The 14,504-nt window shown below is 34.4% G+C and overlaps 1 protein-coding gene across 3 annotated transcripts in view; it reads right to left on the bottom strand.

Moving 5' to 3' along the window:
• Nucleotides 1–14,504, bottom strand: part of LOC150102474 (serine/threonine-protein kinase Genghis Khan-like) — a 550,831-nt gene that overhangs the window by 259,829 nt on the left and 276,498 nt on the right. For all 3 annotated transcript variants that reach the window (XM_090399333.1, XM_090399335.1, XM_090399334.1), the window contains exon 19: nt 652–757. In XM_090399333.1, coding sequence (XP_090255459.1) covers nt 652–757 — 106 coding nt within the window. The remainder of the gene's footprint in view (nt 1–651; nt 758–14,504) is intronic.

Genomic DNA, 14,504 nt, shown 5'->3' with positions numbered 1-14,504 from the left:
GATATTAATTGAATCGAGTGGTCAACATTCTGCCCAGATCTCAACCATTAGAACACATTTGGGAAGCAATAGGGAGACACACTGGAGCTTGAAATTCCCCTCCACAAAACAAACAAGGTCTTATCCTTGCTCTGAAGGAGGAGTGAGCCAGTTTGCCTCAAGAATTCCTGAATTACTTGGTGCTAAGCATGGCATGATGTTGTAAGAGCTGCATCACAGTTTGGGGTGGACATACTTTATACTAAAATATTTCTCCGCACAGTTTTCTGTAAGCACTGTACATTAATTCCTTAAATACACCTAAAGAAATCTAACTTCTGCAAATAACATATTGCAATTCAATTTGGATAAAATTTATAACATTTTTTTGTGTAATATAATTTATTAGTATGCTCACAATAAATTTATGTCCTCATTAGGCTGCAGTCAAGAAACTTTTTTCATATAGGTAAAAATGTAGTTCTTCCTCCTTAGCTTTTGGACACCAGTGTATTTCAAACTGTTGCAGTCCTACACCAAAACACCTCTGCTTTTCCTATTCTCTAGAATAGGAAAAGCAGAGGGCTAGATATAATAATGCAAATTAATGAGATATGATTTATATATCATCAAAAACTTCCACAATGTTGAAAACATATGCTAAGTACTAACCCTCTCAATTTCCTGTGAAAACTTCTTGTTTTCTTCTTGTAATAGTCCCTTTTCTCGATCATGAGCTCTTTTCATCTCATTTACCATTTCCTGATGCTCAGTGGCACTAAACATATATAGTCACATATTAAAATGAAATTCAATAAACCCAATCATATTTACTTAAGAAATAACAAATAATAATAAATATTTCCCATACCACCTTTTAGCCTTAAAAAATACAATAATATAAAATAATAATTAAAAAAATCCGACTAATTGCCACAAGTTCCAAGAGGGTGAAATCCACATGCTCGGCATTTACTGTTTTTTTTTGTAATTAATTTCTATTTGTGTAAATTCTGAATGTGTATGGATAGCATATGCCTACTAAATGGTTGAATGTGTCTGTGTGTGTAATTATGAATTTCTGACATAACATATCCACTAATGAACCTTGAGATTCACATAATTATTCCCATATATACTACTCTTTACAAATCTGAATTAATGCTTGAATAATCTTCTACATATAATCACCTTTAATCATCATTAGCTGCTGAATGTACCCTTTATCTTCATTGCTTCTGCCTTAGTATCACCACTTCTGGGTCTGGCTCCCAGTGATGAGACTTCAATAAAGGTCGAAACCGGTCTGGGTAGTGGCCCTTTCCCTTAATGCATAGCATTATACATGTCCGCAAGGAGATGTGCTTTGCATTATAAGAGATACTAAGACAAGGAATGATGAGAGCTTGGTCCACCTTTACCATTAGTTGCCTCAGTCCTGAAGATACTTCAGGTGCAAACTTTGTTTGCTTACACTTGGATAAAGGATTAAACTAAATTTATTATTGAACACAAGATTGCCAAAGATAAAAAAGGTTAAAAAGAAAAACCTCTTATAGAAAATATAAAATCTAATTGAAGGTAAAAGAAATACAATAGAATTTATAGAAATAAATAATCAGAAAAAATATTAAAGAAGATAAAAAGAAAAGAGCAGATGAAATGATACAAGAAACGATAGATAACAAAAATATGACAGTACTATGAAATAATCTCACACTAGGAAAAAAAAAATGCTAATATTAGAAGATGAAAATGGACAAGATATCAAAGATAAAAAAAGACAGAGAATAATATATCTACTGTATAATACCACAAGCACTGTTAAAAACACTATTACATGGAAGCCAGAAGAACAAGAAGAATAAGGCAATCTAGAATACAGAATTTTGAAAATGAACAAGCAATGAAAATTACAAAAAATAATAAAATGCCAGGAGAAAATGGTATTAGAATAAAAATGATGAAAGCAGCAGAAGAGATATAACAGAAGAACTAAAAAAGCTATTTCTAAATGCCTGAAACAGAAAGATATAACAAATATCTGGAATATTGCTATCGTGATATGGTACTCTTGTTCAAAAAAGAGTGATTAAAAAAAGATGGAAAATTACAAACCTCTTAAGTTTGCTGTCACAAGTATATAAATGATTTATAAAATTAATAAACAGAATCACAAGATTAATGGATGAAGTTCAGCCTAGTGAACAAGTTAGATTCAGAAAGGGGTGTAGAATGATCAACCATATGTGCACATTAAATCAGCTAAGAGAAAAATGCAGAGAATACAACTTACTACTTTCCTAGGTTTTATAGATTATTAAAAAACAAACAACCCTTATAGCAATGAAGAAACATGGAGTAAGCAAATTATATATAGCTAATAAAACAAAATATATGAAAAAGCAACTGTCAGTATCCTTATAAATGAACACAGCAGTCCATTCCAAATAAATAAAGGAGTACACCAAGGAGATACTATTTCCCCCAAATTATTCAATGCAGTATTAGAATATGCCTCAGATTGGAGTGACAAAGGGATTAATATCAATGGTAAAAAATAAAAAAAAACTAAATCATTTAAGATTTAGTCCGTGCGGTTAGCCTAGTGGCTGTGTGCTTCGCAACCATATGCCAGGGGAAGGAGTGTCCTAGGTTCGATTCCCGTCAGTGAGATGAGGAGCTGAAGGATCTTCCTCAGCCATAGCCAAGTTAGCCGGTCTTGGGAGTGGATAGTAGGGTTTTTTCCTCAGTTTATCCTGGGGTTTTTCATCCTGCAAAGCAGGCAAAGTGGCCTGAGAACTCAACACTACGGACATAGGATACACCAGGGCGTAGGGCTGACCACTTTATCCTGTGAATGGTTTGAGGTCCGATAATTAATAAACCCTCGACACCGCAAGGTAAAAGAGGAAAAATGAAGATGAGATGAGTCGTTTATGATATGATGATGATATTGCAGTAATAGCAAACAACAAAAGAGAACTAGAAGAAATAAAGAATGAATTAAACACAGTATCAATGTTTATATTAAACATTGATACTGTGTATAATTCATTCTTTAACTCATTCATAATTAAACACAGTGTCAATGACATAAAACTCAATTTAAACCAAAAAAACACATCATCCCAATTGTGACATATGGATTAGAGACATGCCCAAATACTGAGCACAGAACGAAGAAGGCCATGCTAAAATCAAACTGTAACACAAAATAAGAAATGAAGATACAGTAAAATCTCTCATAACTGGCACCCAATTAACCGGCAATACCAAAACAATACCACTTTCAAAGGTCTAAATTTAAATCCAAAATTTAAGCCTATGAGATAAGAAAAATATGCAATGAGCTTGCAGTCTGGCAACATTGTTGTATGTACAGCCGAGTTACGTGGGACATGCAACTCCTGAACGTATATTTCACACAATACTCCCAGCGGCTCAACAGCTAAGAGAGAGAGAGAGAGAGAGAGAGAGATCACGTGGGCTGTTTTGAATATTCTGCAGCTAGAACTCGCAGCGACAAACTGCATTCATATATGTATGCTCTTAGCCCATGTGGTGTTGCTAGGGCTACTCCCGTGAAACGTAAGAGAAATATTCTCACTCTCAAGTTAATTGTGAAATATAAATTTATATGTATGTGTTTTAATATTATATCTCAAAGCAATATAATATGACAATATCCAAAGAAAAAACAAAAATAATGGCATTCAAAGGAGAAAGCCCAATAAGAAGTAAAATAGTGATAGATAATAAAATACTAGAACAAGTAAACACTTTCAGATACTTGGGATGTCATCTATCATACGAAGAAGAAAAACACATAGACACTAAAATATCAAACTTTGTCAAAGTAAATGGCATAATAAATAATATATTTAAGCCATCCCTAGTACAAAAACACAGTAGAATCAGACCATATATGTCAAAACCAACTCTACTATGTGGAAGCGAAACATGGACCATAAAAAGGAAAGATGAAAAACAAATTCAAACAGCAGAAATGAAGTTCCTCAGAAAAACAGCTGGATATACCAAGTGGGACCACAAAACAAATGAAGAAATCTTACAATCCCTGAAAATAAAACCAATTAATTACTACATAAGACAGTATAAACAAAAATGGCTAGAACATTTAAATCGAATGGACAACAGCAGACTACCAAAAATATTATACAGATACAAAATAAGTGGAAAAAGAAGAATCAGAAGACCAAGAAAGAGATGGCATGAGACCGGAACAGGCCACATGGCCTAAATTCCATGTTAGGAAGAAGAAGTGTTTTAAATTTTAAAAAATAAACACAATTTTTGATGTTATTTATTTAATTATGGCTGGCAGATTGAAAAACACGATCAACGAACTTCGCACGCTGCAATTTCTAGAGATGACATCACAAAATGTGAACGTTCTCGAAATATATATTCAATTATCTGGCAAAATCTCATGTCCGGAATTGGCAAAGTCCCGTTGTTGCCAGTTAAGAGAGAGAGATTCTACTTTATAAGAAAAGAAACAGAAGTGTTGGACACAATAGAAGAGATTTTAAAATTAAATTGGAGATGATGGGACATATTCCCATGGATGAACAGCAATAAATGGACAAAGACAATCACTCAGTAGAATCCATCTGAAGGAAAACAAATGGCAGGAGGACCAGAGAGAAGATGGATGACTTAATGGAGATGGCATTGGGAATCCTTCAACAGAAAAAGATGGAGACAAATGGGGGAGGCCTATAACTGTATATGGTTATAAAAAGGGCTAGAAAAAGAAGAATTTAAACCTCTGCAGCTCAGTTAGTTTGATGAGGAGCCCTTTTGAAAGATTTGGGTTCGAATCCCATCTATGATGCAAAGATCCTTTATCAAGGTTTTCAAATCAAAAGATGAGTTAGCTAGCCTCATACAGAGGTGTAGTCCCCCCCCCCCCCTCTTGGGAACTCAAGTTTCCTCAAAACTGAAAACTGTGAACACACATCTACAAACAGAACACTACTAGATAAGGAATGCAATGGGAGACCACTTGTTCTATAATAATTCCCTAGTCAAGTAATATTGTTGCTCCACCAACCACGGTTTTGAGGGAAAACATGCACACATATACATTACTAATCTGTAATCAACAATTTTCCTACAAATTAGTCCAATATTTATAGCATATCGTATATTCTAATATTTTGGTCATCTAGGACATTTCTGATTGAATCAATCCACCTAGATCTTTCTTCCGCCAGGTCTCTTCCCTACCATCTTAGCATCAAAAACCTTTTTTACTAACCTTTCCAAATCTGTTTAAGTAATCATATCCCTTAGATTAGCTCTAGTCACATATTCTTGAATCCAAAAATGTTCCTTCCAATTATCTTAATTTTTAATATGACTGACACTGATGCCATTGGTTCACTCCTCTAATTTTTCTCTAAAAACCCTCATTTCTGTGGTCTCTAGTCTTGGATCAAGTCCTTTATTCCTAAGCCAGCTCTTGGTTTCATAACTTAAAACTGCTTTGAAAACTGTCTTTTCAAAAATATACTGCTAAACTAGCAGTATATTTTTGATATATTTATATTATTAGCTAGTATATATATTAGCTAGTTACCCAAATTAAAAGTGATTAGCCCCAATTTTAATTAATTATTAATTTTGAATTTTTTTTTTAAATTTTAGGATTATTAAAATTGTTATCATTTAAAATCATGGAACAAACAACAAAATGAAGAAAGTATGAAGCGCGATTTAAAATAAGGGTAATTGAAATGGCAAAGCAAACTAATAACTTTGCTGCTGCAAAAATGTTTGACATAACCAAGAAGATGGTAAGAGAATGGAGGAAGGAAGAAGATATTTTAAAAAAATTGCCAAAGAAAAAATGTGCAATGAGAATGGGGAATCATCTGATGGCTGCAACTAGAAAATCACATTGTACAATGGGTATTCGAACAAAGGCAGAATGGTTATCTTGTTACAAGAAATATGATTAGAGCATATGCACTAAAATGGTCAAGATTGAATCCAACGAAAGTATAGAATTTCAAACTACTTCAGGATGGTGTAATTAACCGTTTTATGAACAGACAAAATCTGGTAATAAGACAAAAAAACGAAAATTGCTCAAAAACTACCAGCAGATCTTGACCACAAACTTACCAGTTTTCATAAATTTATTATTCAGTTGAGATAAGAACATAATTTCTATTGTCAAATACTGGAAATATGGATGAAACTCCTATGAGCTTTGATATGATAAGCAATAAAACAGTGGAGTCTAAAGGTAGTAAGAGTGTGCTAGTTCGAAGTACAGGTCATGAAAAAACAAGGTTTACGGTTGCGTTGTCATGTTTGGCTGATGGAACCAAGTTAAAACCAATGATCATCTTCAAACGTAAAACTAAACCTAAGATAAAATTTCCTTCAAGTATTTTTGTACATTTTTACGAAAAAGGATGGATGGACCAAAAAGGTGTGAAAATATTGATAAATAATGTGCGGAACATGCAACCAAACGGTATAATATGGTGGGGTGTTATGATAATGCTGGACTTTTCTAAGGCATTTGATAGGATACCACATGATAGGCTGTTGCGCAAACTGGAGAATATAGGATTAGAACATAATCTATTGACTTGGATCAGGGAATGGTTAACAGACAGATATCAAAAAGTAGTATACAGTGGTTGTAAATCTGCCAGATTTAAGGTAACCAGTGGTGTACCTCAAGGTTCAGTCCTTGGGCCATTATTGTTCAATCTATGCATTAATGACTTCAAGCAGGATCTATCATCAGATTTACAATTGTTTGCTGATGAAGCAAAGATAGGCAGGGCAATCAGGGATGCTATTGAAATTCAGCAATTACAAAATGATTTGAATAGACTGGAAATCTGGGCAAATGAAAATGGCTGTCAATTTAATGTTAGTAAACATAAAGTTATGCACTTTGGCATGATTAGAGATCCAGCGGCATATTATATTAGCAAGGTTATGCTACAAGAAACTGAAGAGGCAAGGGATCTTAGTGTATTGGTGGATAAGAATTTAAAGTTCAAAGGTCACATAGCAAAAGTTGCAAATACAACTCAGAGGATAATTTCTATGCTGAAGCAAACCTCGACATGTAAAGATAAGGAAGTCATTTTGCCTCTATAAGGCTTTCATAAGACCACACTTGGATTACTGTGCGCAGATTCTCCTGGGTTTCAAGGGGATAAAGAAGCTGTTGAAAGGGTAGAAAGAAGAGTTACAAAGATAAAATCCGGATTATGGGATTTAGATTATGAGGGCAGATTGCGAGTATGTGGATTGCAGACTCTGGTTAACAGGAGAAAGGCAGGTGATATGATAAGAGGTCTATAAACTTTTGAATGGGTGTTATAGCATTTCAACTGATGAAAATTTTCGTTATATTGAAGGCGGGGAGAGAACACGGGAAATCCATGGAAGTTAAGGTTGTTCTCAGTCAAGAAAGGGGTAAGAGCTAGGTTTTTCTCACAGAGAGCAGTGAGTGAGTGAGTGGAATAATTTGCCTGTAGGGGTAGTGAATGCATCTAGTGTAAATGAATTTAAGGGAAGGTATGATAGCTAGGTTGGGTAATTTACAGTCTCCCTCGATGAGTCCTTGACTCCCTGGAGGTCTCAGATAATAATAATAATAATGAAGAAACACAGTTTATTAGTGAGAATATGTTTCGTAGTCATTTAATTGAAAATATTAACAGTCTTCTAGAGAAAAATAACACAAAAATTGCTGTTATACCAGGTGGTTTAATTTCTCTATTGCAAACACTAGACATCTGCTTGAACAAACCATTTAAAGATCACATGCGAGAAGAGTGGAATAATTGGATGTTGACTGGTGAAAAATCATTTACAAATGGTGAATCTAATCACTTGATATGTTGTGCAATTTTGTGATCAAAGTATGGAATAAAGTAAAAGTAGAGACTGTAATAAAATCATTTAAAAGTGTGGTATTTCTAATCTTATGGATGGTAAGGAAGATGATCTGTTGCCAGACACTAATGATGATAAAAACTAAATTAATTCACTGGATTCGAACTGGGATCCATATGATGATCATTTAAACAATGAATCTGAAGAACTATTTTCAATGGTTCTTCAGATTCATTGTTGAAGAAAAGTAACATGAAAATTAAGGTTAATAATTATTATTTGTTTTTTAAGACTTACATCTATTGTAATATTTAAATAAATTTATGTAACAAAAAATTTATTTGTTTATAAACACTGCCTATTTTCTTATATAACGATGTATTGTAAATAACTAAATGTTCATCCAAGAAATTAAGCTTCCCTTTTTATGCACGGCGTATAAGATGACCCGTGATTTTGAAAGGTTTTCTGCAGTATTTGAGAGTCATCTTATATGCCGACATATACAGTAGTTCAATGTTAGTAAATATAAAGCTATGCACCTTGTTGTCATGAGACACCCAATGGGGTATTATGCTGGTAGGATTATGTTAGATGAAACTGATTAGGATAGGGATCTTGGAGTTTAGTAGATGAGGAAGTTGAAGGTGAAGGAGTGATGTCACCAAGATTGCAAATACAATTCAGAGGATAATTCCAATGCTGAAATGAGCACTGATATGTAAGGATAAGAAAGTCTTTGTGCCTCTTTACGAGGCCTCGATACAACTCTCACCTGAATTACTCTGCCCTGCTTTTGTCTCCTGGTTTCCGAGGTGATGCTGATACATGGAGAAGGTGCAAAGGAGAGTTACAGAGATGATACTGGGACAAGGATAAGAAAGTCTTTATGCCTCTTTACAAGGACTTAATACAACTCTCACCTGAATTACTGTGCCCTGCTTTTGTCTCCTGGTTTCCGAGGTGATGCTGATACATGGAGAAGGTGCAAAAGAGAGTTACAGAGATGATATTGGGACTGTGTAAAGTAGATTATGGGAATAGATTTAATTTTATGGAGGGTGGATAGAGGATGAGAGGGGTACCTGTGGAGGCTGTCAACAAATGCACTCAAGAAAGGGATGAGAACCTAGATTTTTCTCTTATAGAATTATAGGTGATTGGTATGTAGCTTTGCCTGATGAGTCCCCAGATCTCTGATGGCAATTATAACAACAATAATAATCATAAGAATATTTTATGTTTAACCTTTGATTAACTGTGCTGAAATATATACTTGGCGTACAAAATAACTTAAAAATAGAATTTTTTTAAACTTGGTAGAATAAATAACACTTTTTTTTTAAAGATTTATTTACTATAATACTTTTTCTTCAGAATTTTTTTTTTTAAATCATTTCTTGTAAAGTGATATGAGACCATTATTGAATATCTAATGAAATACGAGGGTGGTCTGAAAAGTTCTTGGCCTCAACCCTAGATGGCAACACTATTGGGAAGATTTTTTTTTCTAACTTGGTACATCTATCATAAGCATCCATGTGAAATTGCAAGCCATTCTATCAAGTAGTTTGTTTATACAGCTGCCTGAAGCAAAAGTGTTATCTGTATCCCGTAAATGGATAAAATTCAGTATCGCACAGTTATAAAATTCTGGAGGTAAAAGAAGGTTTAACACCAAAAGAAATTCATTCGAAGTTCATAAAAGTTTATGGGCACTCTTCTCCTTCATTTTCGATAATTAAGAAATGTGCTGCCAAGTTTAAACATGGCCATACCAGCCTTGAAGATGATCCACGTGAAGGACGTCCAAAAAATATAACGACACCAAAAATCATTGATCAAGTGATCGATACGGTATTGGATGATGGAAAGTCAAAGTGCGTAAAATTGCTGAGACTATAGGCCTTTCAAAAGAACGTGCAGGATATATTTTGCATGAAGAATTGCAAATAAAAAAGTTTTGCGCAAGATAGGTGCTGCGCTTGCTCACAGCAGATCAAAAATGCACTCGCATGAAAATCTCTGAACAGTGCTTGGAGCATTTTAACAATAATAAAACTGATTTTGTGTTTTACATAGTAATAAAAGTGATTTATTACTATGGATGAGACATGGATTCACCATTACACGCCAGAATCCAAACAGCAGTCAAAATAGTGCACAGAAGCCAGTTGTTCAGAGCCAAAGAACACAAAGTCGGTTCCATCAGAAGGGAAGGTCATGTCATCGGTGTTTTGGGATGCTAAAGGCATTTTGTTTGTTAATTATCTTGAAAAGGGTAAAACAATAACCGAGGAATTTATTCCGATCTTATAACCTGACTAGATGAAAAAATTGGTGAGAAAAGACCCGGTTCGCAGGAAAAAAAAATCATCTTTCATCAGGACAATGCCTGTCCACAAAAGTGTTTTGGCAATGGGAATATTAAGAGATCTGCATAATGAAATGTTGGAACATCCACCCTATTCCCCAGATTTGGCTCTCTCTGACTCATATCACTTCCCAAAACTAAAACTCTTTCTTGATGGTTAGCATTTTTCTTCGAATCAAGAGGTGATTGCAGCTGTAGAGGGGCATTTTGCAGATCTTACTGAGAACCGCTACAGGGACAGGATAATGGCGCTGGAGCATCGCTGGAATAAATATTGGTGTAAGAGGAGATTATGTTGAAAAATAAAAATAATTTTGAAATTACAAATTTGTTTTTTCATTGTTAGGCCGAGAACTTTTCAGACCACCTTCGTATAGCTCCAAACCAAAAATATAGTTTCCACTATTCAGTTATAAAGAGGAACCGCAATTCAATAGAAAATGTACAATAGTATAGGAAAAGAATCAAAGTTGATGAGCTTTCAGAGATGAATTGTAGGCTCAAATATAAAAATATTATTCAAGAAAAAATTGAAGTGTTTGAAAACAAGAGCTAAACCTTGAGGAATCAGTGGAACACTGAAAAACACATTGAATGTTTCAGACAGAAAGACATGTATTGGAGTTGTTTGCCAGGAAAGAAAAATCCAAACTCCACAGTGAGTTCAGGAAATTAAAGAGGAGGTTACAGAAAAGAAAGCATACTGAAAGATCCCACAAGGAAGTCAGCATGCACTCTGTGAAAACACAGAAGAACGTAAGAAAGCAAAATAACATAGCTAAACAAGAGGCATGGGAAGACTTTGGTAAGAATACAGAAGATAAATATCATTAAGATGGCAAAAAGTCCTGTAAACTAGTGAAAAAGCTCAGGAATGGAAGAAAGAGTACTGTAAAATGAACCAGATGAAAATACGACATGAAAAACTGAAGTAAAATATATTGTAGATGCCTAGGATATCTTCCACCTCAGTGATTACCCTGAAAGAATTTTAAATGCAACCAACATGAGCTGACAGAACAGTGATTGAAAATATTCAAGTGGAATGCATATCAATATTTGAGGTAGAAAAAGTCAAACACCTTAAATGTGGAAAGACAGCTGGAGTAGATATTTGACAATAAATGCTCAAATCTGTGTGTGTGTGTTTGTGTGTATATATATATATATATATAACAGTTTTACAGTGACTGCACTACATGATTCATAAGGCCTGATCCAAAAATTGAAATTCCTGATGACTGGACATCTCTCATCATTGTACACATCGTTAAGAAGAGAAATAAAACTGAATGTGAGAATTAAAAGATTTTAGCTAAGATTTATGCAAGTTGAGGAATAGCTAAGAAAACGGTGGAAGAGAAATTTGTAGAAGAACAAGCTAAAGAGTCATGATTATTTTTAATTTAAGACAAATGGTTAAGTAATAATGGGAATATAAAAAGGAGCATTAAGTTTTGTAGATCTGGAAAAGGCATATGTATATGGGAAGGGGATTCAAAATGTTCAGTTGTGTAAATTGAACATTATAAAAAGCAATGACATGATTCTAAGTCAGCAGCTAGAATCAAGGGGGGGGGGGGGATTATATCATGATGGTTTGATCTAAAATCAGTTGTAAGACAAGAGTGTGTACCCTCTACTATTATCCACAGTCTATGTGGATCACATTACGAATGCAAGTGGCTTTTAGCCTAATAGCAAAACTAGATATGTTAATCTCAGCTCTTTATTTTATGCAGTTTATATACTCTTAAACAAATCCAGTAGTAGTCTGCAGAATTCATTAGCTAACTGAATAAAAGCTGTAACAGATTTGACATGAACATCAGCTGCAACATGAATGAAGAATCTATAAAACAAGTAATATATTTCAGTTATTTAGGCAGTTTTAAGTGAACATGGCAAATTAATTATGAAAACTGAGAATAGATAAAGAAAAGCTGGAAATTATGAGAAGACAATTGAATATATTTATACGGAATAGGAGATAAATTAGTCAAAACTTTGAACTATTCCAGCATCAATGCCAGAGTCATATTAAAATGAAGACAGTAAGAAAGAGCTTGATATTGTTAGCATTCAAGAATGTGTGAGCAGCGCTAATCTTATGTCGTAATGTCCTTAAAAAATACTATCATCATCATCTGAGTTTAATGCACTAACCAGAGCTTCTGACATGCATTGCAATGGCTATAAAACTTTTATATTTTGTGCATTATAATCATCTGGGTTCAGAATAACGTCCAAGGCCTATCCATTGTAAATTCAAAGGATAGGTCATTTAATCATGACTTCATGGAATTAAGTAAATTATAAAAATGGAGTATGTCAGATTTCATAAAATATTTCCACAGAATCATAATGGCATCAGAGTGCAGAGTTGGCTAATTTTGATTTGCTTTTGTATTGATGTTGCGTAATTTTGACATGATGACGAGAGACTATAGAAGAGTAAGAAAGTTCATTTCTGCAATTTTCTTAAAACTATCAAGTCCTAAAAGGAATCATGACCAGAAAACAAACATTGATATTAGTTAGAAAAATTGTCACTTAAAAACAAACAAAAAAAACATTTATTATAATTACGGCTATTTTGCCTGCTTCAGTTTAGGAGTGCCCCTCAAAGGGGCACTCCTAAACTGAAGCAGGCAAAATAGCCGTAATTATAATAGTTTATTAAGAGGAGTAACATGGGAGTTTTCCCAGAAATAATATACATAAAAAAAACATGATTTTCATAATTCCCTATAGTTATGTAAACTGTGATGCTATTACTTCTTGCTATTTATAAAGTCTGCTTAGTTACTGTGCCTTTAAAATACTGTTATTCTAATTAGCAGTGCACGCTTTCTCTCTTGTAACCTTTCTTGCTTATACTATTGCGTACTATGTTTATCTACCTTTCGCACTAAGAGTCTTATGCTTATGGATACTAGAAAATTTATTTTATTGAGACTGCACCACTAATATCTTTTAATTGGCATAAAACTCAGTAATACAGCCAGTTGATTTCTCTCTCTTTCTCTAACACAAATTCCTTCAGTAAAACTTTACACAAACAGTCATTGCACTTAACTATACGCTTTGGCTATCTCACTTGGTTTCCCACTCTCAAGTCCGATAATTTTTTTTAGGAACAGTGCATTGTAAAATAAACAATCAGTTTATTGACATATGATTAAAACACATTTATTTACATTTTAAAATAAAGTACATTAAATAAGCGATAGGGAGGTTAACTCTTCTCTATCTATCCTGTATGCTTTTGGTATAAAGAAACAAAAACTTTTCAATATTAAATGACTAAACAACATATTTACTCTGTTACTTCTCTGCTTAAGAAAACCAAACTGCCGAGACTAATTTACTCATAAAGAGATTAACTAGCTATGGCAAGTTATCTTACAATTAATATTCCAGTTAACAACTCAGAGGACTCTAGAGATTAGCTAGTTATGGCAAGTTATATTCCAGTTATAGGAAGTTAGTAATGATGTAAATTTTTCATGTAGTACTATCATATCCTGTACACCCCTTGAGGGTACATGGCAGGAATTTGATGATGATGATATTCCAGTTAACAACAAATCAGAGTACTCTCTTATGGATATTTCTTATTATTATTTCTTATCAGTCCATCTATGACATATCTCCTAGATTACAAAAAGAATGTACATTAAAGGTTGGACACCGTTGCGGAGGCTCTTTTTCATGGCACCTTCTATAGGTCCTGCATCAAAGTCTCTGTGATTTTTCTTTCATCGCAGGCCTTGCTTCAGGGGGCGTTTCATCTGATACGCCCTCTGAAGCAAGTACTCAAAACCTCAGGCAAGAAGTTTCAGCATACAGGCTTGAAGATCGTTCTGCGGCTTTTGCCTTCGGTTGACTTCCCAATTTTTTTCCTTAGGCGTGGGTTGCCGATAAGTTTGTTTCTCTGGGTCAGTATTGCTTCTGGTTCTCCGTCCACTGCCTCTGGCTCTCTTCGGTAACAGTGCTTCGCCTCTCCTGCTTCAGTTAGCAACTGGACCTCGCCTCCGCTCGACTGACTCTAGTTCTCTGCCGAAAACTGCCCACGATGTTCGTCTCGGTCCTCTTTTATTTTAGCCTTCTCAGGACTTTGCAACAAGGGTTGTAAACCCCGAAGAAATCGGCAGTTCTCCTTGATCCTTTTGTTAAGGCTGGTCCGTTCTTTTTTCTCCTCCTTGCGCTCTTTTTTCTTTGTCTTGTCGGGCACAGCGGAAATTTCTCT

Source organism: Typopeltis vanoorti, chromosome 10, assembly GCF_054136105.1.
Source record: "Typopeltis vanoorti isolate ZY-2024b chromosome 10, IOZ_Tvanoo_1.0, whole genome shotgun sequence".
Classification (NCBI taxonomy): Eukaryota; Metazoa; Arthropoda; class Arachnida; order Uropygi; family Thelyphonidae; genus Typopeltis; species Typopeltis vanoorti.
The sequence above is the reverse complement of the archived record's forward strand: the minus strand, read 5'-3'. Positions and strand labels throughout refer to the sequence as shown.